Source organism: Agelaius tricolor, unplaced genomic scaffold (assembly GCF_023055355.1).
Source record: "Agelaius tricolor isolate 1412-34295 unplaced genomic scaffold, bAgeTri1.0.p SCAF_69, whole genome shotgun sequence".
Classification (NCBI taxonomy): domain Eukaryota; kingdom Metazoa; phylum Chordata; class Aves; order Passeriformes; family Icteridae; genus Agelaius; species Agelaius tricolor.
In genome coordinates, this window is record NW_027269329.1 from 916,821 (window position 1) to 943,695 (window position 26,875).

The 26,875-nt window shown below is 48.0% G+C and overlaps 3 protein-coding genes across 3 annotated transcripts; 2 read left to right on the forward strand and 1 right to left on the reverse strand.

Annotated features, from left to right (window-relative positions):
• The first annotated feature begins 1,887 nt into the window (after positions 1 to 1,887).
• LOC139584941 (claw keratin-like) lies at positions 1,888 to 2,280 on the forward strand. The gene has a single exon (XM_071417300.1). The coding sequence runs from the start codon at positions 1,888 to 1,890 to the stop codon at positions 2,278 to 2,280; it is 393 nt and encodes a 130-aa protein (XP_071273401.1).
• A 1,306-nt stretch (positions 2,281 to 3,586) lies between these two features.
• On the reverse strand, positions 3,587 to 6,850 carry LOC139585025 (feather keratin 4-like). Its single transcript, XM_071417421.1, has 2 exons — positions 6,680 to 6,850; positions 3,587 to 4,341 (listed from the first exon to the last, which is right to left on the reverse strand). Exon 2 carries the CDS (start codon positions 4,315 to 4,317, stop codon positions 3,931 to 3,933), a length of 387 nt encoding a protein of 128 aa, XP_071273522.1. The 5' UTR covers positions 4,318 to 4,341; positions 6,680 to 6,850; the 3' UTR covers positions 3,587 to 3,930.
• An 18,700-nt stretch (positions 6,851 to 25,550) lies between these two features.
• On the forward strand, positions 25,551 to 25,856 carry LOC139585058 (feather beta keratin-like). Its single transcript, XM_071417457.1, has one exon. It carries the CDS (start codon positions 25,551 to 25,553, stop codon positions 25,854 to 25,856), a length of 306 nt encoding a protein of 101 aa, XP_071273558.1.
• Positions 25,857 to 26,875: the final 1,019 nt, after the last annotated feature.

Genomic DNA, 26,875 nt, shown 5'->3' on the forward strand with positions numbered 1-26,875 from the left:
GCGGGCAGACCCCCCCGCCAGTAATTAGGAATTGACGCTGACAAACTTCATAAAGTGAAGGGACGCAGAAAAATTCTGTCATCCCCCCATTGTGGACATTGGTGTGGAAAGGAGTGGACAGGAGAGAGGCGCTTGCAGGGACAGCCGTGGCCCATCATTAGGTGACAGACACGGTGCTACTGGAGTTCACGCAGCTCACAGCCCCAATAATGCCAGGTTTTGTCTCTAATCCCTCACTTTGCTTACAAAGAATCTTTTGGGACGTGACTGTGCCCGGCCTTCACCACCCTGAGCCCCAGCCCGGCCGTGGCCCTGAGGCAGCCGTGCCCAGCTGGGCCTGTCCTGGGCCAGCCTGGCTCTGGGGGGCTCGGCCAACAGCCCCTGGGCCAGACCTCGGGGCCAGCGGGTCAGGCCAGAGCAGAGCTCAGCCAGGACCCAGGCTGCAGGCTCTGAGTGGTTCTGGATCCTCTCTCTGCTCTCCCGCTCCTCTCTGTACATCTCCCCTTGCTCCTTTATGCCCCTCCTGATCCCACCCGTGTCACTCCCACAGCCGGGCCAGGATGGATTTAGGTGAAGCTTCCTCTGACATAGGATCTTCCCCTCTGCTTTTCGCACCATCGTCACTTGGATCGGGGGCTTAACAAATCCTCCAGCGGCACAAAAATCCCTTCGGGAATCTCCCTCCCAGAGCCCCCCATGCCCAGCCCTGTGCCCAGCCCTGTGCCGCGTGGGGTGACCCTCCCCGGGCAGCACATGCCTGTCTGTCTGTCTGTTTGTCTGTCTGTCCGTGCTCGCCCAGCCTGCCCCACTCCGGGACTCTGGTCCTGCGCCCTCCCCTGCCACGTTTGGCGTTTGGGATGCGGCCCGAGTGGGTGGGATGGCTTCTCCCTCCCGGCGTCCCTATTTAGCAGCCCGTAAAAAGGATTAATGACAGAATAAGTGCCGGCTGTGCCATTTCAAAGAGCTCCTGAGCGATGCCCAAAACTCCCGTGCATAAGCAAAGAAGGGGATTAGGGACATGTCGGGGTTTATTGGGGCTCTGATCTCGGCTTCAGCAGCAAATGATCGTACACACAGAGATTGGTCATGGTCTGTCCCTCCGGGGCCTGGTGGCTCTGCAGGGCACCTTTACTTGGTCTAGCCCCGGTTCATACAGATGTAATTACCGCACATTTCAGTTTGTGTCATGGGGTTGGTCCGCTTGAATTCCTAATTACTGCAGGTTTGCCCCCACCCCCTGGACGGTGCCGCAGGCACTCTGGGGTGTATAAAAGGTCCGAGGGCTGCACAGGGCTCCATCCAGCTCTCTCCACTTGAATCAGCTCCTTGATCGCTGTGGTGAGTCCGAGTCTTCCCTCCGTCCTCTCTTCCTCTTCTGCGCCTTTCCTGGGCAATCTCTGCCCTTGGATTTCCCAAGGAATCTCTGCCTGTGGGATTCCCAAGGGATCTCTGCTTGTGGAATTCCCAAGGAATCTCTGCCTGTGGATTTCCCAAGGGATCTCTGGCTGTGGATTTCCCAAGGAATCTCTGCCTGTGGAATTCCCAAGGGATCTCTGTCCCCGAGCTCCAGCAGCTGTCCCAGGGCAGGGCTGGGATGGTTGGGGTTCCACCAGCGGCCTGAAGGTCTCGGGGAGCCCGGTGCTTGGGATTTGGGAGTTTTTCTCCATTGCCACGGGCAGCAGGAGCCGGGGCTGGTGAGGGCAGCAGGGGATGCCAGGAGCCGCTCCAGCCGTGCCAGGGCTGCGCTGGCAGCGCCCGGGATGAGGCGGAGCGAGTCCTGGCACAGGGGCTCCAGGTGGGCCAGAGCAGCAGCTGGGCTTCGGGCCGAGTCCTTGTTGTGAGCCGTGGCCGTGCCTTGTCTTGCAGCTCTCCCAGCCGAACCGAACGATGTCCTGCTCCAGCCTGTGCGTGCCCAGCTGCGGCGTGGCCACCCCGGCCCCTCTGGCTGACACCTGCAACGAGCCCTGCGTGCGGCAGTGCCCCGACTCCACGGTGGTCATCCAGCCCCCGGCCTCGGTGGTCACCTTCCCCGGGCCCATCCTCAGCTCCTTCCCGCAGCAGAGCGCCGTGGGCTCGGCCGGAGCTCCCTACGTGGGCGCCGGCTCCGGGGGCGCCTTCGGAAGCCGTGGGGGCTACGGGGGCTACGGGGCCCTTGGGGGCTATGGGGGCTATGGCAGCTATGGGGGTTATGGAGGTTTCGGGAGTTACGGAGGTTTTGGGGGTTACGGGAGCTGTGGCCGCGGTTCCCGCTCCTTCGGGGGCTCCTGCGGGCCCTGCTAAAGCCCCCAGCCCGGCGGAGCTCAGCGCTGGCCCTGCCCGCGGGCTCCTCCGGCAGCCGCTGCTGCCTTGTGCCGCCTGAGCCGGGCTGAAGCTGCAGCCCCTGCTCAGGGCCGGCGCGGCAGCCCCGGCAGCTGCAGGGTCCCTGTCCGTGCCCTGTGACCCCGCAGAGCCTCGGCCGGCGCCTTTGGCCTTCCCAGCGCTGCCTCCAAACGCTGCCCCCTCTCTGCGCCCCCAGCCAGCTGTGCCCAGCTGGGCTCAGGCTCTGCCCTGCTCTGCCCAGCCCCGAGCCCCGGAGCCGCCCTGGCCAGGGGCGATCTCTGCGGCGCAGCCCTGGGCTCTGCCTCGCTGCTGCTGCTGCTGCTGCTGCTGCTGCTGCTGCTGCTGCTGCTGCTGCCTTGGGATTTTCGTGTTTCCATGGCGTTGGTGCTGGTTTGTCTCCCGCTGACAGCGCCTGTGGCTTTTTGACTCAAAATAAAGAATCTGCATTGCACGAAATATTTCTTTTTGTCATGGATTTCTTCATCCTGGCTGTAAATGAGGCCCTGACTGAGGGATGGTGTGGAATGTCCTATGGTGGAGTCGCAGGACGGTTTGGGTTGGAAGGGACCTTGAAACTCACCCTGTTCCACCCCGTGCCGTGGGCAGGGGACACCTTCCACTGTCCCAGGCTGCTCCAAACCCTGTCCAACCTGGCCTTGGAGCCTGCCAGGGATGGGGCAGCCCCAGCTTCTCTGGGAAATCCATCCCAGGGCCTCTTCACCCTCACAGGGAACAATTCCTGGCCAATGTTCTACCTAAACCTGCTCTCCATCAGTCTGAACCCATTCCCCTTTGTCCTGGCATCCCATCCCTTGGGAATTTTCTCTCTCCGTATTTTTGTTGCCCCTTCAGGTCCTCCGAGGCCACAACTGGGTCACCCCAAAGCTTCTCCAGGCTGAACCATCCCAGTTCTCCCAGCAGAGCTGCTCCATCCCTCTGATCCCATCCTGGAGCCTCCTCTGGGCTCTCTCCTCTCCCTGAGGTCGTTTTCCAAGCGCCCCTGGAGCTCTGGCAGCCTCAGGAATGTGCCCATTCCCTGGGGATCCCGGGCAGTGCCCAGCAGCCTCTGGGGGAAGAACCTTCCCCTAAAATCCATCCTAAACCTGCCCTGGCACAGCTTCATCCCGTTCCCTGGGCAGCCTGGGCAGTGCTCAGCACCCTTTGGGGGAAGAATTTCCCTGATATCCCACCCAACCTCCCATTTTTTAAAAAAAAAATATATATATGATAAAGGAAAACAGAAAATGTATTTAGGTCGAGAAAATTTATTTGGAAAGAGAAGCTTTCCTACAATTGTGGAACAAAACTGTACAGGATACAAAGAGCATCGTTCCGGGGGTTCAGCGAGGCTCTGGCAAATCACCGGCATCCAAGCGATGCCGCCTGTAAAAAAAACGGGGTAATTTCCCTTTTTTGGCAGCGTTGCCGTGTGCAATTCCGAGCATTTCAAGTCACCTCTCCAAGCTCAGTGCCAGTAAAAAAAAATCCGCGATAAGCCGAAGCGCGGCGGGAGCAGACGAGCGCGCCGCGAAGCTGTGGGAGAACAGCTCTAAACTAAGGGAAAAAAAAACCCGCTGGGATTTCACCCGGAATTTCCCTTTCCCCGGGGGCTCAGCACGTCCAGCGCTTCCCGGAGCGGTAGGAGTTGCAGGGATGAGTCCATTGCGACGAGTAGCTGTAGGAATATTTGGGGGCGCAGCGCGGCTCCGCTCGGGCCACCACCGGCGCCGCCACTTTGTCCCCCGCCGTCACCTCGGCGGCCACCGCGGCCTGGGGCTCGACCAGGGCCACCTCCGAGGGTTCCGAGGCTCCCACGACGGTTTGCTGCGGGTACGTGGTGAGGATGGGCCCCGGGAAGGTGACGACCACGGGCGGGGGGTAGATGATGACCCGGGAGTCGCCGCAGGTCACCACGCAGGGCTCGTTGGTGCTGCTGGCCAGAGGCTGGGGACACTTGGGCTCGCAGGGGGTGGCACAGGCCAGCTGGATGGAAGCCATCGCCTGGTGGTGCCGGGGGAGAGCCTGCGGGGTTCGAAAAGACACAAAGAAGAGGTCCAAAAGCGAAGGGAAGAACTCCCGGAGGCTCTTGGATGTTGGCATTTGGGTGCGAGAGATCGACAGAGGAAATTGGGATAGAGACAGAATTTGAGCGATGGTTTATTGACATTTGGCTCTAAAAGATCGTCGGAGATAATCGAGATAGAGACAGAACTTGAGCGTTGATTTATTGGCATTTGGCTCTAAAAGACTGTCAGAGGAAATTGGGAGAGTTAAAATTTGAGGGCTGACTTATTGACATTTGGCTCTAAAAGATCGTCAGAGGAAATTGGGATAGAGACAACATTTGAGCGCTGGTTTATTGACATTTGCCTCTAAAAGATCGTCGGAGGAAACTGGGATCAAAATTTGAGAGACAAAACTTGAGAGCTGGTTTATTGACATTGGGCTCTGAGGGTTTTTAGAGGTAATCGAGATGAAGACACGAGCCAAGGGTTGGTTTATTGACACTTGTCTCTAAAAGATCGTCAGAGAAACTTGGGATAGAGACAAAATTTAAGCGCTGGTTTATTGGCATTTGTCTCTAAAAGATCGTCAGAGATAATCGAGATAGAGCCCTTGTTTATTGACACTTGGCTCCAAGGGCTTTTAGAGATAATCGAGATAAAAACACGACCCGAGCGCTGGTTTATTTGGCTCTAAGTGGTTTTTAGAGATAATCGAGATATCTCTAAGGGGACATTGTGCTCCTAAACTCGGGAAAAGACGAGAGTTGAGCACTCGGCTATTGACATTCTAAGAGATAATTCGGGTAAGAACAAGAGCTGATCGCTTGTTTGTTGACATTTGGCTCTAAGTGGTTTTTTTAGAGGTAATTCGGATAAAGACAAGAATTGCTCTCTTGGCTATTGACGTTTCGTTTTGAGATCTTGTTAGGGATAACTGAGGCAAAAACAAGAATTGACCTCTTGATTATTGACGTTTCGTTTTGAGATCTTGTTAGGGATAACTGAGGCAAAAACAAGAATTGCTCTCTTGGCTGTAATTTCCTTTTAAGACCTTGTTAGGGATAATTGAGGTAAAACCAATAATTGCTCTCTTGATTATCGACATTTGGCCTTAAGGGATCCTCGGAGGTAATTTGGATGCAGTTTTATCGCCCACCTTTAACTTTCCCGCCCCGGTTTGTTCTGAATTCCTGTTAAATTTCCCCTTTTTCTCCTCCTCCCCGGGAGCAGAACTCCTCCTCTTTTCCTCCCCTGCCACCTCCCAGCCCTCGCCCTTTGCAGGAATTCCCGAGGACGCGCTGGAACTCGTTCCCACAGCGCCTCTGTTCCTCCCACACTTGGGAAAAGAAAAAAAAAAAAAAATCCGGATTTTCCACCTATTTCAGCGTGGCATAATCAGCTTAGCACCCTGCTTAATTTTTGTATTATTTTCCTTGCAGATTCCTGATGTTTTCAGGCAGGAAAACATTCTGCTAAAACACAGGGAAAAAAGCAAAAGGCTGAGAATAGGTGGGAGTGTTGAGTGCTCGTTTAATAAGTGAAACATATAATTAAAATATTTATATAATATAATATATATGTTAAAATATTTATAGAGTGATATAATCAAGCCAAATACGAAAACTGCATTTTCACCTAGGGGAAATTCATTCGATAATGTTTATTTCTTCAGGTAAAATCCTCACATAAAAGCCTGGTGTAGCATCAGAATATTTTTTTAAACTTGTAAATTAAATTTATCCTTTTTTGATAATAAAAAATAAAAAAATCAAAAATACCCGTGCAGGGCATTTTCCTCGAAATTCCTTCAAGTTAGAACGCAGCGCTAACCTACAGAAATTCTGAATTTTATCTCTGTAAAAGCGCTTTAGAAACCAAATGGCTTTTAAGAGTTAGAAATGAAAGTTATTGGCACAGTTATGTTAATAATCCATAATAGTAGCTTGGCGTAGCTCGCTAGGTTCCAATTAAATTAAGGACGAGCTGATCCAAGCAGCAGCAGAGCTGCACCGAGCTCAGTTCCAAGGAGGATTTTCCCCAGTTTTCCACGAATTCCACCCTGAACCCTCTCCCTGATCGTGCCACGCAACCAAACGCGAAGTTAAATCCATCCCCGAGACTTTCCTAAATATTTTTCCAGAATTCAGAGACTGAAATCCTCATTCTCCCATAAATCCCAAATCCCTGCAAAAGCCCCGCTTTGACTTTCGCCCCCTTTGCCCAGCACGAAAAGCGCTCCTAAACCCCTCAGAACCAGAACATTCAGGCAAAGCTCAGCCCCGATTCTGAGGAGAAATCCACGCCAAAAGCAGGAGGGAAATTGAGGTTTTTAGAGCCGGGGAGTCCGAACTTACTCAGAGAGGCGGAGAGGAGGAGTCGGGAGAGGCAGTGAGGAGATGCCAGGGTGGAGAGGGGATTTATACCCTGCCCCGATGGCCGGGGGCGGCTGAGCCACCCTTTGCTAAAGCGCTTTAATGACTCGGGAGCCGAGCCCGGTGCAGCGACCGCCGCTGGAGCCGCAGGAATTGTTTTGCTCGCTGTTTATGATTATCTAAAGCCGCGTTGGGCAATAACCCCAAAAACGCAGGCGGCAGCTCGCCAGGTCTTTTCATCTCGGAATTTCCTGCTTTTCTGCTCCCGGTTTCATTAAGAGGTGAAAATGCAGCGAGAATTAATGAGGGGTTTTTTAGCTTATCGTGGCTAAAAGCTGGAGTGCGCAGGGAATCTTGGAGCGCCAGGGTGATTTTCCTTGTGGAGGCAAAACCTGACACAGGGAATTGCGGCCGTGCCTCGCTTTCTTTCCCATAACATTGGTGGGATTTACGGATGCGCTCCTAAATCAGGGGAAGGATCTGGTGCAAAGCTGAAGAGCAAAGCTCGGGGTTATCTTTGGAATAAAAACGAAGCCGTTCATGAATTATGCCAGTTGTGAAGTTTAAAATGAGGAGTTTGATGAAGCACTTTCCATAATTTATTCTTGGTGAGGTCACAGCAGCCCGGATCCTCTAGGATGTCATTACCGTGATTACCACGAAATGATTTCCCTGGATGACAAACTCGCAGAGGTTTTGAGATCCTCTTTGAAATCTCATTTTCTGATGTCTCCGGAATATTCCTGATAAGCTCCAGATCCCTGCGGCATCTCTGGAGGTGCCTCATAAAATCAGAATAATTTTTGCCATGCCACAAAGCCCGGGATGGTTTTACCTCGTCTCAAGGTGGGCATTTCCAGGCGCAAAGAGGGAACAGGGAGTGAAAAGGGAAAAAAAGGGAAAAAAAGGGAAAAAAATGGAAAAAAGGGGTGCGGGGTACCGGGATTTTGGGAAGATCCTCCCAGCGGCTTCTTTGAGAGCCGGGAAGAGTTGGGGCCGTGTGGCTCCTTTTGGGATCACGTCCATGGCACCAAAATAATCCATTTTCTTCTCCTCCCGAAATTTCCCGTGTCTCTGGTATCACCCTTGGGAATTTCTTGCTCCAACACCTCCCCCTTCCCAAAATTCCTGTCCCAGACCAGGAGGATTAAAGCACGTGGAGAAAACGTGAAATTCACCCCTCGGAAAGGTTTCCAGCCCTCCTCAGCTGATACATTTGGGAATTCCCAACCCAGGAACGGAATCCTGGCTGGAAAAATCAGTCCCTGGAGCACAACGAGACCAACTCCTCCCCAAATCCCCCGAAGTGCAGAAATCTCAGGTGGAATTTTCTCTTTTCCACCCGCGTTTTGTGTTTTGCTCCTGTGCCTGCAGTTGGTTCGTCGGGAAATGTGGGGATGGATCCAGACTGAAGGAGAGGAGGTTTAGGGGGGGATTTTGGGAAGGAATTGTTCCCTGTGAGGGTGGGGAGGCTCTGGCACAGCTTCTCCAGGGAATTTCTGGGAAAATCCATTCTCAAAACTTTCCCCAGTATTTTTTTTTTCAGAATTAAGAAACCGAAATCCCTCATTCTCCCATAAATTCAAAAGCCTTGGGAAAGCCCCCGCTTTGATTTTTTGCACCCTTTACCCGGCACAGAAAGCAGAGCAGGAAAGCGCTCCTAAATCCCTCAGAACCGGAATATTTAAGCGGGGTTCAGCCCCGATTTTAAGGAGAAATCCACCAAAACGAAGAAAAGTGTCCGAGGCCAGGCTGGAAGGAGCCGGGACCGCGGCAGGGGTGGAACTGGGCGAGTTTTAAGTCCCCATCCAGCCCAAACCGCCCCGTGAGTAACAAAGGCAACAAAGAGCGAGCGCAGACTGCAAACCCCACAACACAGAACCTTAATAACCATTAATCCTGAATCGTTGTAGAAAATTACATCCTTGCGCAGGGCAGGGGCAGCTCTAGTACCGGTTAATTCGGTTTTTGTGCCCCAACCGGTTCGGCGGGGCTGCAGAGCCGCGGGGTTCGCTGCTGAGGCTGAGTCGGGAGGCTCTGCCTGACCGAGGAATCATCAAAGAGAGGATTTGGGGTGGGAGCGGCGCTGCCGGAGCTTCGCAGCCCTCGCTGCCCCCGCTTCAAAGCGTCTCCGCCCGCTGACATCAGCGGCACCAAGCTCGCATCAGCAACAATTCCGCCCATCGGGTAATTAACGGCAATTAACGCCTCGCTCCCCGCGCGTTCTGCTCTATCAGGAGTTCTGATTTCGCAGGGAAAGCCGGAGAATCCCAGAATCCAGGCGGTGACCCCCGGTCCGCTCAGGGCAGGGAGTGACCTCGGTTGCTCTTGGGTGGTTGCCCAAGAGGCGGCGGCTCCTGGGTGGGGAAAAATTCCCAAATCCGCCCAGGGAAGGATTCTGGGATTGGTGGGACCCGGAGAACACCCAGGGAAGGGTTCTGGGGTTGGTGGGACCCGGAGAACACCCAGGGAAGGGATTCTGGGGTTGGTGGGACCCGGAGAACACCCAGGGAAGGGTTCTGGGGTTGGTGGGACCCGGAGAACACTCAGGGAAGGGTTCTGGGGTTAGAGGAATCCAGAGCACGCTGGGGAAGGGGTTTGGGGGTTGGTGGAACTCGGAGAACACCCGGGGATGGGGTTCCTGGGGTTGGTGGAACCCGGAGCACACCCGGGGAAGGGGTTTTGGGGTTGGTGGAACCCAGAGAACGTCCTGGGAAGAGTTTTGGGGTTGGAGGAACACACAGAACGCTCAGGGAAGGGTTCTGGGGTTAGAGGAACCTGGAGAACACCCAGGGAAGGGGTTCTGGGGTTGGTGGGACCCGGAGAACACCCAGGGAAGGGGTTCTGGGGTTGGTGGGACCCGGAGAACACCCAGGGAAGGGTTCTGGGGTTAGAGGAATCCAGAGCACGCTGGGGAAGGGGTTTGGGGGTTGGTGGAACTCGGAGAACACCCGGGGAAGGGGTTTTGGGGTTGGTGGAACCCAGAGCACGTCCTGGGAAGAGTTTTGGGGTTGGAGGAACCCACAGAACGCTCAGGGAAGGGTTCTGGGGTTAGAGGAACCTGGAGAACACTCAGGGAAAGGGTTCTGGGGTTGGTGGAATCTGGAGAACCCTCAGGGAAGGGGTTCTGGCGTTGGTGGAACCCAGGTCCTGCCCAGGGAAAGGTTCTGGGGTTGGTGGAACCCAGAGAACTCTTAGGGAAGGGTTTCTGGTGTTGGAGGAACCCAGGTCCTGCCCAGGGAAGGGTTCTGGGGTTGGTGGAACCCGGAGCGTGCTGTGCTTTGGTGTTTTGTTTTTATTTTTTTAAATTTATCCTGGCTTTTGGTATTTTTGTTTTTATTTTTTTGATTAATCCGGGTTTTTGGTGCTTGGGTGGAGCCCCAGATCCGAGTTCCCTCAGTGACTCCGTGTCTCCCTCTGCTTGTCCCGGGTGGCATTGCACAACCTGCCTCAGTTTCCCCATAAAGCCCGGGATTTTTCCGCTCGATTTTAGAATTATTCCCACTCCATTCTGGAATTTTTCCCACTCGGTTTTTGGAGTTATTGTCCCTTGATTTTGGAATTACTCCCACTTGATTTTGGGGTTATTCCCACTTGATTTTGGAATTATTCCCACTCGATTTTGGGATTATTCCCACTTGATTTTGGAATTATTCCCACTTGATTTTGGAATTATTCCCACTCGATTTTGGAATTATTCCCACTCGATTTTGGAATTTTACCCACTCCATTTTGGGATTATTCTCACTCGATTTTGGAATATTTCCTGCTCCATTTTGGGATTTTTCCCACTCCATTTTGGGATTTTCCCCACTCCATTTTATGATTTTTCCCACTCGTTTTTGGGATTGTTCCCACCCGCCTCCCAGCAGGATGGATCCCTCCATCCCCCCCGGAGGAAAATCCCACATTTTCAGGAGGGTTTAGGGCAGGGAATTGTTTAATGGGAGCAAACCACAGGAATGTAAACATGCGGGAGAAGGAGGAGCCGGGTATTTTTAGCAACCCCTGGGCGCGGCAGATGCTCGGAGTCACCTTGGTCCTCCCGGGGTGGCTCCAGGGTGACAAATTCCGGCCAGCACCGGCCTCAGCTGCCACCAACCTGCCCCGGGGGCTGAATTTAATGGGAATCCGATCCCTCGGGGGCTGGAGTATTAACGAAGCGTCATTAATGAAGTTTTGTGCTTAATTGAGTGATGTTATCACCGGATATCCGAACATTTGAGGCTGATAAGATGTGGTTTGATTCATCCTTTTTAGTTCCGATGTTTAGCGTAGGAAAAGCAAAAATAGCTTAAAGATGAGGATTTGGGATTCGTGTATTCTAAATACCTGTAAGTGTCCCTGCCAGGAAGTTCCTTGAGTCTGTCCAAGGCACTCAAAATTCCCAAATATCCCAAATATTCACCGCGGAATTAATTTCTGCCAATTCCTTCGCCCTGCCCCGGGGCGCGCTGGAGCTGATTCACCGAAAATCCAAACCAGCTCCTGCCCCAAAAAATACTGAAATAACGATCCCGAAAAATGCCGCTCCCAACTCCCATCCTCGGGTTGCTAAAGTGCAGCTGTTGCCCAACATCTGGATGTCCAAATCCGAATCTTCGTGTCGCAAGGCTTGTGTACAAAGATAATTAATGTTTGTGGAGCGCTCCCAACGCCTGTCATTAGGGGAAGGATCACCCGGGAGCCGATTTGTGGAAAAAGCAGATTTGCAGATTTCCTTTGCGGATTAGACGAAATTAAAGTGGATTGGTGTGGACAGAAAACCCCCGGCGAGGGGGTGGGGGAGGATTTTGGAAATGCGATTCCCCGGAAATTCCAGCTCGTTAATTCCCAGCTTGATCACTCATTACTTCAAGCTATTACCAAATATTGGCTAAAATATACATAATATTTACATTTATTTCTTTCACATTTTAGGCTGCACGTCCCCACGTTGCAGAGAGTCCTTGCCTATTATATTTATATTTATATTTATATTTATATTTATATTTATATTTATATTTATATTTATATTTATATTTATATTTATATTTATATTTATATTTATTTCACACATTGCAGATTGTCCTTGCCCAGAATATATAATATTTATGTTTATTTATTTCGCATGTTGCAAATGGTCCTGGCCCACAATATATATTTATATTTATTTCTTTCACATTTTAAGCTGCACGTCCCCCTGCTGCAGATCGTCCTTGCTCATAATATATAGTATTTATATAATATTTATATTTATTTCTTTCACACGTTGCGTATCGTCCTTGCCTATAATATATAATATTTATATTTATTTCTTTCACATTTTAAACTGCACATCCCCATGTTCAGATTGGGCCTTGCCCACAATATATAATATTTATATTTATTTCCTTCACACGTTGCAGATCGTCCTTGCCCACAATATATAATATTTATATATTTATTTCCTTCACACGTTGCAGATCGTCCTTGCCCACAATATATAATATTTATATTTATTTCCTTCACACGTTGCAGATCATCCTTGCCCAACTTGTCCTAGCCTGGTGCCCCAGGGAGGGTGACAGTGCCCAGCTCCTGCCTGAACACGCTTGGCCCAGGATTTTTGTCCTATTTTTGGGGAGCAGCCTCATGAGTCAGCTGGAAAATTCATTCCAGGGCTTCAATTAATTAAACAAACAAAAAAAATCTGCATTTTTGTGCTGGGCCCAGCCAGCACCCACAGGATGCAGAATTTCACCCCAAAATCCAGGCTGGATGAACTCTGGGAAAAGGCAAAATCCCCTCAGTTTTGTGTGGTGGTTCAGTTAATGCTGATGTGGGGGGTGTTGAGCCTCAGGAAAAGTCCCAAAGTCACTTCTGGGACCAAAAAGGGTCAAAATTAAATGTAGAGGAGAGTTTTCCATCAGAATGGGAGTGACTGGACAGAGGGAGGGGGGGGTTCAGACTGAAAAACAGGAAATTTGCTTGGGATTTGGGTTGGAATTGTTCCTTGTGAGGGTCCCAGGTTATTCCATGGATTTCCCATCCTTGGAAGTGCCCAAAGCCAGGTTGGACCCACCTGGGATAGGGGAAGGTCCCTGCCCATGGAATTGGGGTGGGATTTTTTGGGATTTCAGGTTCCTTTCCATCCCAAACCATTCCAGAATTCCCTTGGATGGGATTTTAGGGATAAATCCTGCCCTGGCCCAGGTGATTCCATGGATTCTCCGTCCCTGGGAGTGCCCAAGGCCAGGCTGGACCCACCTGGGGTAGGGGAATGTCCCTGCCCATGGCAGGCGTTGGCGCTGGATGATTTCTTGGGGTCCCTTCCACCCCAAACCATCCTAAAAAAGCAAAACCCAAAAGTGCATCTGCATGACAGCATTTAATGGGAACGAGAAGCTCAATTCACAAGTGCAAAACTCACTGGAAAGGATAAAATCAAAGAATTCCAGGAGGGTCCACAACAAATCCCCACTCCCATGATTTTCATAGATTTTAGCAGAAGGATTTTGCAAAGAGATTTGCTCTTACAATTGCTGTAAATATTTTGATTTTGGCTTTTTTTTCCTTGCATTAAATGAGACGAAGGCAGGAAAAGAAGCTGGGAGAGCGTTACATGGTGAGGCTAAGCAGAAATAAAGCACAGCAAGGAACTACAAATTCCTAATTTCCAGAAATGCCAAGTAGAACTGATTTACTGATTTCTTTCTTTCTTTTTTTTTTTTTTTTTAATGCTGGTTCAGCAAAATTTGCAAATGAAGAGGAATTTGGGAAAATTTTCATTTTGGAACCCAAGATTTTCAGTCATATCGTTTGGGTGGATTTTGTAATTTTTTATTTTGAGAGAAATTGATAATAAAACGTCCGTGTTGGCATAAAAACGAATTTATTGACACACAGCTTTTAGCAAACCAAAAAAAAAAAAAAAAAAAAGAAAAAAAAGAAAAAAAAGGAGATCTGTATTTTTTTTAAATCTGGTTTCTTGGAAAATTCTGGGCTTTGGTTTATCCTAATTTGGAATGAGGTAAATAGAGAAATTTCAGTTTTTTCGTAGTTTGGAAATTCTAGTCCTCAGGCAGGTCTAGTGCCAGGAATCCCTGGATTTATGGACTCCATGGGAACCTCGGGAGCTCGGCACTTCTACAATCCATTATCCATAAACTTTAGTCGGGCTCTGTCTGACTGCTCAGTTGTGCTTTTTCAGTCTATCCACAGATATCCAGGCAGGGTTTAGGTTGGCCTGCAAGTTCCACAACAAAACTGGGATGAGTGAGAAGGAAAAGGATTAAAAATCCCCAAAGCGCCCCGAAGAGAGGCGCCCACACCTGAGCCCAAAGCGCACCTACCCCCAAACCCAAGGAATCCCTGGGAGCCCAGGAAGTTCCTGATGTCCAGCAGGGCCGTGGAGCCCACCAGGGTCTGCTGGGGGAAGGTGGTCAGCGTGGGCCCGGGGTAGATGACGGAGTAGGGGGGAAAGTCGGGCTCCACGATGTCCACCACGGTGTCGGGGTACTTGATGACGCAGGTGTCGCTGCGGGTCACGGCGAAGGGCTCGGGGCACGCCAGGCCCGGGGGCAGGCAGCACTCGTGGAAAGGAGACATGGGGCAGGGCAGAGCTGGAAAGGAGCAGGGAAAGAGGGAAAAATGAGAAAAAAAACCCCCCATCCTTGGTGTGGCGGGAAATATCCGGGATAAATAGCGGGTTTCTGGTAATGTGGTTATGGGGATTTACAGGAAATTGGGAATTACAAAGAACTCAGGTGGGAGTTGAATTTGGCAGGGCAGACCTGGAAATGAGCAGAAAAAGAGGGAAAAATGAGAAAAAATAATCCTTGGTGTGACGGGAAATATCTGGGATAAATAGCGGGTTTGGGTGACGTGGTTATGGGGATTTATGGGAAATTGGGAGCTCAGGTGGGAGCTGAGTTTGGCAGGGCAGACCTGGAAAAGAGCAGGAAAAGAGGGAAAAATGAGAAAAAGCATCCTCGGTGTGGTGGGAAATATCCGGGATAAATAGCGGCGTTTTGGCAACGTGGTTATGGGGATTTACGGGAAATTGGGAATTCCAAAGAGCTCAGGTTGGAGCTGAATTTGTCCCGTTTAGTTTTCCAACCAGGAGCTCTTTTCCTTCCTGGCTGAACTTCCTGCTTTTCAATATAATGATATTTTTCAGACCATCACCATTTTAACCCCAAAAATCTTTTATCCCACTGCTTCTCTTCCTGGGATTTTCGCTGTGTCTGTCCCACTCCTTTTTCCAGCAGAAAGCCACGACTCACAATTCAATCCCAGGTTTCAAACTCGGGTTTTAATCCTCATTTAAATCCCCAGTGTGGAGGTTGGAGCTTGTGTCCTCCTCCCACCTTGTTCCAAGTGGAACAGTGAGATCCAGGCTGGAGATCCACCCATTTTTTATGGGTCTCATTAGGGATCAGCTGAATATTTGAAATCCCAGAGCACTTTAAACCCAGCCTGATATCGAGGCCAGATTTTCCCTGGGCATGGTTTAATTATGGATTGAAGGCCATGCTTGCCCTGGATTGTGCCCACACAGATTGGGCAAGGAAAACACGGAGGGAGAAGGGATAATTTTCCTCATTTTCCTCATTTTAGCTCTGTGGAGCTGCTGGGGGAGAAATTAAGGGCTGGCAAAGGGGGGCTTGAAGTGATTTCCTAAATAAATCCCCACTTCACCCCAGGAATCTGTGGGGGAGACAAAATCCAGGGGGGATTTCTCACGTCTCCACCTGAACATCCCATTTTAACCTTCCCGAGTTCAAAATTCTGAGTTTTTTCCCAATTAATTCAAATCCACTCTCCTTAGACTTGAAGGTGAGGAGAAGGCAACCACAGGGTATTTTTCCAGCTGAAAAGCTGGATCTGGAATGGCTGATTTCGGCTTTAGGAAAAGAAGATTGGTCTGGGGATCTTCAGTGGTTCCACACGATTTGTGAAAGCTCATCCCAGAACTCCTGAAAGGAGGTTGAAAAAACTGGGATGTTCCTGCTACGTTTGGAATTCAAAACTAGAAATACATTTTAACCGAAGCCGGCAGTAAAGTGGATTTTGAGCAAGGAAAATCTGTGTTCTGCTCTCTGCAGGATTGGGAAAATATTTAGGGCAAGTTCTCCAACTTAAAAGACACCGGAGCCTCCTGGAAGACAGCTGAGGGTGAGAACATCGTAGAAATTAAATTTTAAGTGATAATTTCTTTAATGACACCGACTCTTTGGAATATGAAAAGAGCACCATGGAATTATTGAGGCTCTTCAGGATTCAGAGGGAGTTTTCTGTGCCCTCCCTGCTTTCCTGAGCTCTCCCCTCTGAAATGTAAAACTTCAATTAACTCCAAACTAAAGGATAATAAAAAGGCTCTTTCTGCTAAAACACCCCCTTGTCCTTTCACGAGCTCGCCCTGTCATTTGAGATTCAGATAGCGATAATAACAATAGCAATAATAAAAATAATAATTGATTTAAAATTCAATAATTGATTCAAAATTGACTTACCAGGATCACCCAAGGAGGAGAGGAAAAGAAAAGTGATTAGGGAGGCTTCTACGTAGCAAATGCTTTTATACACGTCCCCGAAGCGCCTGGAGGATGTGACACCCTCTTTGCATGAAGTCTTAATTAGTTGCAAAACAAACTTTGCTGCCTGCATAACTTCTGCGAGTAATGAAACTGTTTTGCTCCCTGTTTGTGTTTGTTCCCTCCCGGAGCTTCCCAGAGCGTGCTACGCCCTCCGGGCAGGATTCACTTTGCCCTTTCAAGGGCCAAAAATAGGGCTCGATCTGCTTCTAATTAACCACATTTCAGTTATTTCGGGGCCTGATCAAGGGTTCTTTTGTTGGCATTGGGTTTTCCCTCTCGGGTTCTGTGAAAGGGAGCTGCAGTGGCATCATTGCCCAGCAGGGAACTGAATTATTTTTATAATTTCCCGGTGCGGGTGGGATTCTTTTTATTCCCAAAACCACTCCCGAGGGCATCAATTGTACCCCTACATCCACGGATAAGGAGAAAAAAATAAATTCGCCATTCCAGAATTCTCAAGAAATCTCACGAATTCTCAAGAAATCTCACGAATTCTCAAGAAATCTCATGAATTCTCAATAAATCTTTAATTTCACGGTGTCAGTGACCCCGTGGAGAAAGCTCGGCCTTATCTCCCATCCTTTCCTTGCAAATCCTGGGATGGGGTTTAAGTGGAGCAGGTGGATTTGCTCCTGGGCTTTGCGGGGTTTGACCCCAGTGCAATTAAAGGCACCCAAATCCCACCCACGGTTCTGGCTCCTGACTCAAGGTGAAGTCACTGAGCCTTACATGGCCTTGGTTTTGTTTGTTGTTTTTTTTTTTTTTCCTCCCTTTTCCCCCAGTTTTTGGGTTGGAAGGGATAAAACTGTGGGAAAGGGAAGGTTGGAACCATCCAGGTTTTCTGGGACAGAATTAAGCGGGGGTAAAGTAGGCAAGAAATTGTTCTGTCCTGATGAAAACGTAATTTAGCACAAATTATAGAGAACCATTAAAATATTGGTGGTAGAAAATGATGGTGGGTAGTTGTAGAAATTTATCAACATTTTTGAGTGAGCCAGACATGGATTGAAAATGTTTTTATTGAGATTTTAAAGAGGAAATCAACACCAGAATAATCATAATAAAGACACAAATCAGGATTCCCTCAAAAAGAGATTTGTGAGGGAGCCACCAGTTGGGTAGACTGGAATGTTTTGGGATAACAGTCCCCAGACAATTTCATTTATTTACTACATAAAAACTGTCCTTAATTGAAATCCTATTGGAATACTGGGATGGGGCTCATTTTAATATTCGGGAACACCCTTAAAAGCAGAATTCCACCTCCGTGTTTCATCCCTGATGCCCAAATCTGCATAAATCCCTTGGGATCAACCCAAACCCTTTTGTTCCCGAGTGCCCACAAATGCTTTTGCCTTAGGACCCCTCTCAGGCTGCAGGTAATTTATGCTGGGAGGGAAAATTGAGAGTAAATAATAATTAGGAACAAAGGGAGGCAGCTCAACTTCCTGGCACCTCGCTTGGGATGTGAATCCTGGGAAAGAGGAATGAGAATTGTGGATATCCCATCCCTGGAAGTGTCCGAGGCAGGTGGGAACGTCCCAAGATTAACTTCTAATTAACCAGCCTAAGGTTATATGAAAGCTGTTCCATAGGATTAATTCAGCTGAAATTTCATTTATGAAGATATAAAAAGACACTAATGCATATTTTTGTTTTCATATTTATGTCTATATTTTAAAATATCTATATTTATATTTTTATATTAATATATTAATTTATTATATTTTATAGTTATATTTTATGTATATATGTGTGTATTTATATATTTACCTTTATTACTATATTTATATATCTATATATTTTTATTTCTATATGTTTATTTCTGTATTCCTTTATTTTTGCTTTTTTATATTTTTATATTTGATTTTCTTTCAGAATCCACATACTAAGATTTGCTTCTTGCCATTTAACCACTTGACACTCTTTTTAAAGACATTATTTAATTGTATTTATATAAAATTCACACAATGTGCTGCCAAGTGCAGATAAGCCTTAAACCTGAAGGTTTATCCATCAGAGGTTGGATTTGATGAAATTGGAGCTGGGATTCTATGAACACTCCCCTTTTCCCAGCCTCTTGTGCTGCAGAACATTCTGGAACTCGCGGGGATTTCTGCTCCCTCTGCATTTCTGGTCCCTCTATAAAAAAATCTCCTGGGCCCTTCCCTCTCAGGCGGATTTTCCGTTGCCTTTGGCAGATTTTAATTCCAGTTATTATCTGGGTGTAGGGAAGCACAGGAGGCAAATGAATCCTCCGAGGTCACCCCGGGAGCAGCCGGAGGAACCCGCAGTGAACCGGGCTGCCATTTATTTCAATTTATTTCAATTCCAGATTTGAATTCCCGTGGCTCCTCCAGGCCTCGGCTGCGGTTCCAGGGATCCGTGGGGGGAAGGAGAACCCCCAAATTCCGGGATCAGCTGGGAATGAAGGACTGGGAGCTCCAAACCCTGGAAGGGATTTAGGGAAGGGCTGGGAGCGCTTTTGGACGTGTCCTGAAACGGCTTTTCCAGTTGGGGCCTGGAAACCTGCGCCAGTAAACACAGCCCTGGGTTTTATTTTAATAAATTATTCCCTTTTCAAGGTGCTCTGCATAGTCACGTTCTCCTGGTACGTTGTTTTGTGGAGTCATGAAATGGTTTAAAGGAGGAGCTTTAAAAGTTATTTAATTCCAAGCCCTCCCAGGAGCACAGGCCGCATCCAGCCAGGTCTTGGGTGCTTCCAGGGATGGGGAATCCATAATTCCCTACAAAACCTCCCCACAGAAAATTTTATCCTGAATTTCTCCCTCAGAATGAGTAGTGAATTTTGATTTTTTTTCCATTTTCCCCTCATAAAAGGTGCTGAGTTTCCCGAAGCTGCATAAGGCCTTCAAGGCCCGATCCCTAATTAAAACCCCGGCCTTTGTTTATGTCTTTCGAAACCTGAAGCTGCCACTTAAGAAATCTGCAATTAGTGGGGCCTGCAAATTGCTGCCTTGGATGGGGTAATGATCCCCAGGCAGAAAATAATTCCTTTTTAATGAAAATCCCGCCTCAAAAATCACCCCTTAGGAAACGCCGCGCTGCCAAGGAATTATCGTATCAGCACGGGTTTATCGGCTTTTAACAGTTAAAGAGGGGCGAAACCATGCAAATAAATAATAATAATAATAATAATAATAATAATAACAATAATAACAAACACGAGGGTGAAGCTGTTGGAATTTTCTTCAATTGATTGAAATATTAACAAAGCCTTTTGTGTGTATGAGTGAGGTGTTAATTAATTCCAGGTTAATTTTTCAGGGCTGAGTTCTGCATTCTGTCCTTGTGGGTCACACTGGCCCTGTTTGCATTTATGACCTTCCTGTTCCTTCCTTAAGGCTGTTTTTTATCCCAGAATTCCAGAAGATTTGGGGGGTTTTGGTTTTTTTGGTCTTTTTTAGTTTTTTGAGGTTTTTTTTATTGTTGTTGTTGTTTTTGGGGGTTTTTTTTTGTTTTTTTTTTTTCCTGAGACTTCGAGGCTCAGAATTAAACTGAAAAATAAATTGTTTTTCTCAATTCCTTCCCCTGACAAGCCCCACATTTTTATTAAATCTTAATCAAAGTTCTTTACTTGTTATTCCTTTATCAATACGAAAAATTCAGCTCTGAGCCCCTTCCCCTAAATCCAAAATTAACCAGGAATGATCTCCACATTTTGATTTAACAATTATTCCCTGTTTGTGTAATTCCTGAGGAATCAGTGTTGTCCAATGTCAAGGTTTTCTCTGCAACAAATTCCAGCATTTGCCTATTCTGAGAAATCTGGCAGAAGTAAAAAACCAAAGTTTTCAAAACAAAATCAAACCAGAGAAAATATTTATAATTATTAAGATGATAATTATAACAAGAAATACGATTATTTATTAATTTATGAATTTATAATATAGTAATATTTATGATAAATATAATGAATATTTATACTTTATTATATGTATAACATTATAACATTAATTATAAATATACAATAGATTTAATGTTTATTTATATGTGTATAATTTTATATAAAAATATTTAAATATATTCATAGACAATATAAAAATATATTTAATGCTTTTATCTTTATTTTATATTTTAATATAGATTTATTTTGCTATTATATATTTAGACAATATATTTTATATATGATATTATTTTATATTAGTTATTTATTTCATTATGTATTTTAAAAAATGTCTATTTATGACCAGAGAATGCGCATTTCCAACATTGCCACGTCCTTCCGTCCTTCCGGGTGACTTTGCGACTCTCTTTGTGATCCTGCAATCCTGCTGCATCCCTAAAAGCTGCTAATGAGTGTTTTACATGAATAAATCATTCATGAGAGTTTGCAAAGGGCTTTGAAATCCTTTAATCTGAAACTTCCCGGGGCTGTTCCCGGGGGCTGGCGTTGCCTTGGGAACTTTGCAGAGTCACCCATTTTTGCAGGAATAATTCCAGACAGGAACGGGATGAATTATTAAAAAGAGGGGAAATAGGAATAAAAATTGAAAATTTAATGATTTTCAGGGAAAGAGGGAGGGAGCATGAGCCCTTTCCCTATTGAAATCTTGGGTCCCAATATTCCAATTATTTCGGATATATATATTTTATATATAATAAATTATATATATTTTTTCACATCTATATAGTTGCATATATAATTTTATATATAATTTATAGATATATTTATTATATATAAAATATATACTCATATATGTAAATATACACATACATATATGTGTATATATGTATATAAATATATAACGATAACAACAACTATAAATATAAATAGAAATATGTATATATTTTTATATATAAATATATTCCCCAAGAGGATGGAGGAAAGGCTGAGGGAATTGTTCTGCCCACACAGAAATTGAGATTTTATTCCTTTTTCTTTAATAAAGGACATTTCTGGGCACCCTCGTTGTGTTCTGTGACTCTTCTTTGAGCATCACCCCTATTCAAGGGCCAAGGGCCCGGGGGCTGACAAAAAACCTCATTCCCGACCTCATTTTGGGGTCATTTTACCAAAAACTGCAGCTTTCAGCCCAGGGAACGAGGCAGGGAAAGTGCCCGATGTCCCCTGAGCTCTGCCCTTCCCTACAGCCAGATTTGTGTTTTACCTGCTCCTTGTTTGCTCCTTTAATACAGCAGCAATTTTTAAATTTTTTTTTCCCCTCTTTAAATCCCTCTTAAATGACGAGGTGGGATGGGGAGAGCCCCGAGGCAGCGACTCTGATCCCAAAAGTGCCGTCCCAGGTGCTCATTAATGGTTTGCACATCCCCGTGTCATTATCCCCAGCACGGAATTGGCTTCAGCCACCCATGGGTTGAGCAAGAAGAGCCCTCAAAGATAAACAGATCAGAGCTCAGCTGTCATTCCAGTCATCGGCTCCTAATCAGGTCAGGATTCTTGGCCTCGTAAGGCTTTTTAAAATTTTATTATTTCCTATGCTGCGTGCATTTTAAAGCCTAATAGTGGAATAAATGAAATCCCAACAGTGGAATAAATTAAATACCAGTAGTGGAATAAAGGAAATCCCAATAGTGGAATAAAGGAAATCCCAATAGTGGAATAAATGAAATCCCAAGAATGGAATAAAGTAAATCCCAACAATGGTATAAATTAAATCCCAGTAGTGGAATAGATTAAATCCCAAAAGTGGAATAATTAAATCCCAAGAATGGAATAAATTAAACCCCATGAAGGGAGTAAATTCAATGGAATAAATTCCATTATAATTAATGGAATAACCTGGATCCAGGGAGAAGCGATTAAACTCCTTTCCCTGGGTTTGACAAATCCATTCCCTGGGTTTGTGTTGTGATTCCCTGTCGGTTTCCCAGGAAATCATGGAATGCTTTGGGATGGAAAGCATTCATTCCCTGCCGTGGACAGGGACATTCCCACCATCCCTGCCTGCTCCAGACTGGCCTTGGACACTTCCAAGGATGGAGAATCCATGGGATAACCCCTGCTGGGACCTCCCCACCCTCCCAGGGAGGAATTCCTCCCCAAAATCCCACCTAAATTTCCTTTCTGTGGGTCTGAACCTTCCCAAAATTCCATTTAATTTTCCTGTCTGTCAGTTTGAACCTTCCCAAAATCCCACCTAAATTTCCTTTCTGGCAGTCTGAACCTTCCCAAAATCCCATCTAAATTTCCTTTCTGTGGGTCTGAACCTTCCCAAAATCCCACCTAAATTTCCTTTCTGTTTGTGTGAACCTTCCCAAAATCCCATCTAAATTTCCACCCTGTCAGTCTGAACCCTTTCCCCCTTGTCCTGGCACGCCATCCCTTGGGAATTTTCTCTCCCCCCGTTCCTTGTTGCCCCTTCAGGTCCTGCAAGTCCATAACTGGGTCACCCCAAAGCTTCTCCAGGCTGAGCATCCCCAGTTCTCCCAGCAGAGCTGCTCCATCCCTCTGCTCCCATCCTGGAGCCTCCTCTGGGCTCTCTCCAGCAGCTCCAGGGCAGCTCTGCAGGTGAGGTCTCACCTGAGCAGGGCCCTGCTGGACCCCCTTTCCCCATCCCCACCTCGTTTTGTTCCCAGTGCTGCTGCCTGAAATTGTCACAAGAATCCCAAGCAGCCTTGGATCCGCTCCAGAGGCTCCGTGGGAGGTTATTATGACACGCAAAATGACTTTTTAATGAAAAAATTAATAACCCTGGGTTCTGACGCTGTCAAATGCTGTCTGCCCGGGGAGTAACCAAATTTCGGGTGACGTTGTTGCCCAAGTGACAAAACCATCCCAATTTTGCATGGTAGCTGCAATATTTCCATGGCTGATGCACTCTGTGTGTCTCAACCATTTAATGAATATTTGGGATTGGCTTTGAAGTTCTTCCCTTTCAAGAAGCTGAAGAGCTTCAGTTGTTCTGCAGACAGACACCTCCGAGGCTTTGGGATGTGGGACGAAGGTAAATGAGAGATGGAGGTTCTGATACTGCTGGGAGGGAGCTTCCAGTGAAATGTCCTTTTTTTTTTGTTTAATTAAAAAAATGCTTCCTAAAAAAAATTCCTTTTTTTTTTTTTAATTAAAAAAATACTTCCTTTTGAAGTATTGAAATGTCCTTTTTTAAATTAAAAAAATACTTCCTAATAATTACACTTCGAGTGAAATGTCCTTTTTTTTTGATTAAAAAAATACTCCCTAAAATAATTCATGTTTTTAAATTTAAAAAAAACCCCAAAAACAAACTCTTAAAGAAATTCCCATCAGTTGTGGAGTCACAGAATGGTTTGGGGTGGAAGGGACCTTAAAGATCACCTTGTCCCAACCCCTTCCATGGGCAGGGCCACCTCCCACTGGGTCAGGTTGCTCAATATCCCATCCAGCCTGGCCTGGAATGGATCACATCCTGGAATTGATCATTTCTTCAGCCTCAATCACCACAGGAAGCATTCCCAATTAATTTGGTCCTTCTCTGAACTGAAATCTTCAAATAATTCTAAAAATAAAACCCCCAGTCTGGGGATTGAATCATTTTATCCCTTCACGGTCAGTTTAATTCTTGTTTTGCTGCAATCATGATGTGGAAAGCGTTTTTTTAATGAATAAAATGAAACTTTACTCTCCTCACAAATATTTTGGGGAGGAAAAATTGAAGCTGGAGACTTCCTCCCCTTGGTTAGCCAAAATTACCCGCTCTAATTATCCGAGTTGAGCTGAAATGATTGTTGGCTGCACCACCTGAATGAAGCATTTGGGGTTCTGGCTTTGGGGATGGCCATAAATAAACCAAAATTGGGTGTCCCAGCAATTGCAGGGATGCCACCGGCCCTGTGTTCCCAATTGCTCCCATTCCTGTCCTGCAGCAGGGCTGTCAGGATGTCACCAGTGGCCACCCTGGCCTCCAAACTCTGGTGCCAGGACATCAAACCTGAGCTCATTCCAGCCCTAATTAGGCCAGGGAGGCAACTTGCCCAGTAGCCCATAGCCAACACCAGCTCCTGAATGTTTTATTTCCACTGAAAAACAGAATTCAGCTCCTTGTTGGAAAAAGGGACAGAAAAACCACTCCTGGAGACTTTGCAGAAGTTGCTCTGAGGGTCAAGGGGGAATTATTCCCCCTTAAAGTGTGACGTTTACTTGGAAAAAAACCACATTTTAAAAAATTCAGATTTTGGTTCTTAAATACACTTGGAGTTTCTACACAAAATGAAGGTAGTGACACAATAAACTACAAACCATGAAGTGAATTCTGGAATAAAATGCTGAATGTTGACTGAAAAACTAAAAAAAAAATTAGTGCCAAGCCAGGTTTGTGACCTAATTAGGCTCTCACCTAAAGCAGGGCTTCATTCTCGATGAGAGATTCAAACCAGACATGTGGCACAATCGGAAAACACAGGGAAAAATAGCTGCAATTACATTTATGCAAAACATGCAAATGCTGTGTGAATCTGGAGCTATCTGGGATGAGTCTGGCATGGTTTTAATTTGGAAATGGCCACGAGACAGACGAGGCAGTGACTAAACTGCCAGACAGAGGAGGAAAAACACGTTGCTTTCCAAGGAGATGGCCACAAAGGCCTGAATTATCTGAATCAACAATGCTGGCCAGGAGAGGCCTTTGATCTCTAATTAAGTCACATAAAACGAGGATCCAGCGTGGAATGGGGATGCCAGCAGCAAGGAAACGGGGAAGGAGCGTTGCAGCCCCAAATCAAAGGTTGGTGCTGGAGGAAGGGAGTGTTTTCCATGCAGGATGAGCTTGGGAAACACATCCCATGAGCAAAGGCTGGCCCTGGGGCTGTCCAGGACGGTATAAAACCCACTCTGAGCACAGGATCCCTCATCCACCTCTCCTGCCTTCTCCTCAGTGACACAGGTGAGCTGAAAAGGTCTTTGCCGTCCTCTTCTCCTTCTCCTTCTCCTTCTCCTTCTCCTTCTCCTTCTCCTTCTCCTTCTCCTTCTCCTTCTCCTTCTCCTTCTCCTTCTCCTTCTCCTTCTCCTTCTCCTTCTCCTTCTCCTTCTCCTTCTCCTTCCCCTTCCCCTTCCCCTTCTCCTTCTCCTTCTCCTCTTTGTCTCTGCCTCCATCCCTGGCCTTGCTGCTGTGCTGCTCAGAACTTTGCTCCCAGATCCTGCTCCCAGCCTCTGCTCACTGTAAGGAGCTGGGAGAAGCTCTTGGGCTCTTTGCAGAAGGCCCTGGGGATGGAGCTCCTGATCCTTTCTTCCTCCCTGTTCCCCGTCCCTTCCCTCGGCCTCTGCTCCTCCTGCTGCTGAGGCCGTGCCTCACGTTCTGCCTGTGCCTTCTGCAGGTTCTCCTCCAGCCCCAGCCATGTCCTGCTACGACCTGTGCCGGCCCTGCGGCCCCACCCCGCTGGCCAACAGCTGCAACGAGCCCTGTGTGCGCCAGTGCCAGGACTCGCGGGTCATCATCGAGCCGTCCCCCGTGGTGGTCACCCTGCCCGGGCCCATCCTCAGCTCCTTCCCGCAGAACACCGCCGTGGGATCCTCCACCTCCGCCGCCGTGGGCAGCATCCTCAGCGAGTCTGGGGTCCCCATCAACTCGGGGGGCTTTGGGCTCTCAGGGCTCTCCGGCCTCGGTGGCCGCTACTGCGGCCGCAGGTGCCTGCCCTGCTAGAGCCGGGCCGTGCGTCCAGCGAGTGCCTCCCCAGGCCAAGTGTCCCCTGGAGCTGCTGGCCAGCCTTTCCAGAGGCCTCGGGGCCCCTCCTGCCAAGGCGGGAGGCAAACGTGCCCACCTGAGGCTTCTGCTTGTCCTGCTTTCTCCTGTGCCTCCCCGGGCCCTGCCGTGCCCTGCTCTGCTGGCCCAGGGGCTCAGCCCCGGCCCAGCCCGGCCCCGGGGTCCTGCTGCTCCCGCTGGCCCCGTGCCCGGGCCAGGCAGACCTGTGTGCCACTGCTGGCCAGGCCTGCCTGCCCACCCCTGCTTTGGTTCTGTCTTCACACTCAATAAACTTCACTCTGCATTCGAACTGGAGTCTCCTGGAGTTCCTTCCGCTTTGGGATCCCCAGCTCAAGCTGCTCCATGGGTGGGGGTGATGCCCTGCAGGTGTTTGGGTGGTTAAAGGCCATGGATGGACCTTTCTCACACCTGGGCAAGGTGAGAACCTCCAAGGCCGCAGTCACTGGAAGGGCCATGGGGCAGTGGAGGGTGTGTGGCCTGGTGTGAGTGTGCACAGGGTGACCAGGAGGTGCCCCAGGGGACATCTGAGCCAGGTTGAGGTTGGGGACGTGCTGAGGGTGCGTGTGTGACGTGGACATGGGACAGGGATGGGCACACAGGGACCATGATCCCTCCTCTGAGGGTGTGTGGCCTGGTGTGAGTGTGCACAGGGTGACCAGGAGATGCCCCAGGGGACATCTGAGGCTGGGGACATGCTGAGGTGGGTGTGTAACATGGACATGGGACAGGGATGGACACACAGGGACCATGATCCCTCCTCTGAGTGAGGGCAGCAGTGATGGTGACAAGGCCTGGGCCTGTACCCAGGCCTAGAAGGGACCTGTGGATCCATCTTATCCCCCACCCAAGTTGTCCTGTGGTCGGGAGCTGTAATTGCTGTGGGCTCATTCCGTGTGTCACCGTGTCCTGAAGGAGCAGGAGTCTGGAGCAGACCTGCAGAACTCTGCTGTCTGCACTGG

Excerpts from the sequence above, each read along its gene's own strand:
- LOC139584941 (XM_071417300.1), top strand. The coding sequence starts at position 1,888 with ATGTCCTGCTCCAGCCTGTGCGTGCCCAGCTGCGGCGTGGCCACCCCG.
- LOC139585025 (XM_071417421.1), bottom strand. The coding sequence starts at position 4,317 with ATGGCTTCCATCCAGCTGGCCTGTGCCACCCCCTGCGAGCCCAAGTGT.
- LOC139585058 (XM_071417457.1), top strand. The coding sequence starts at position 25,551 with ATGTCCTGCTACGACCTGTGCCGGCCCTGCGGCCCCACCCCGCTGGCC.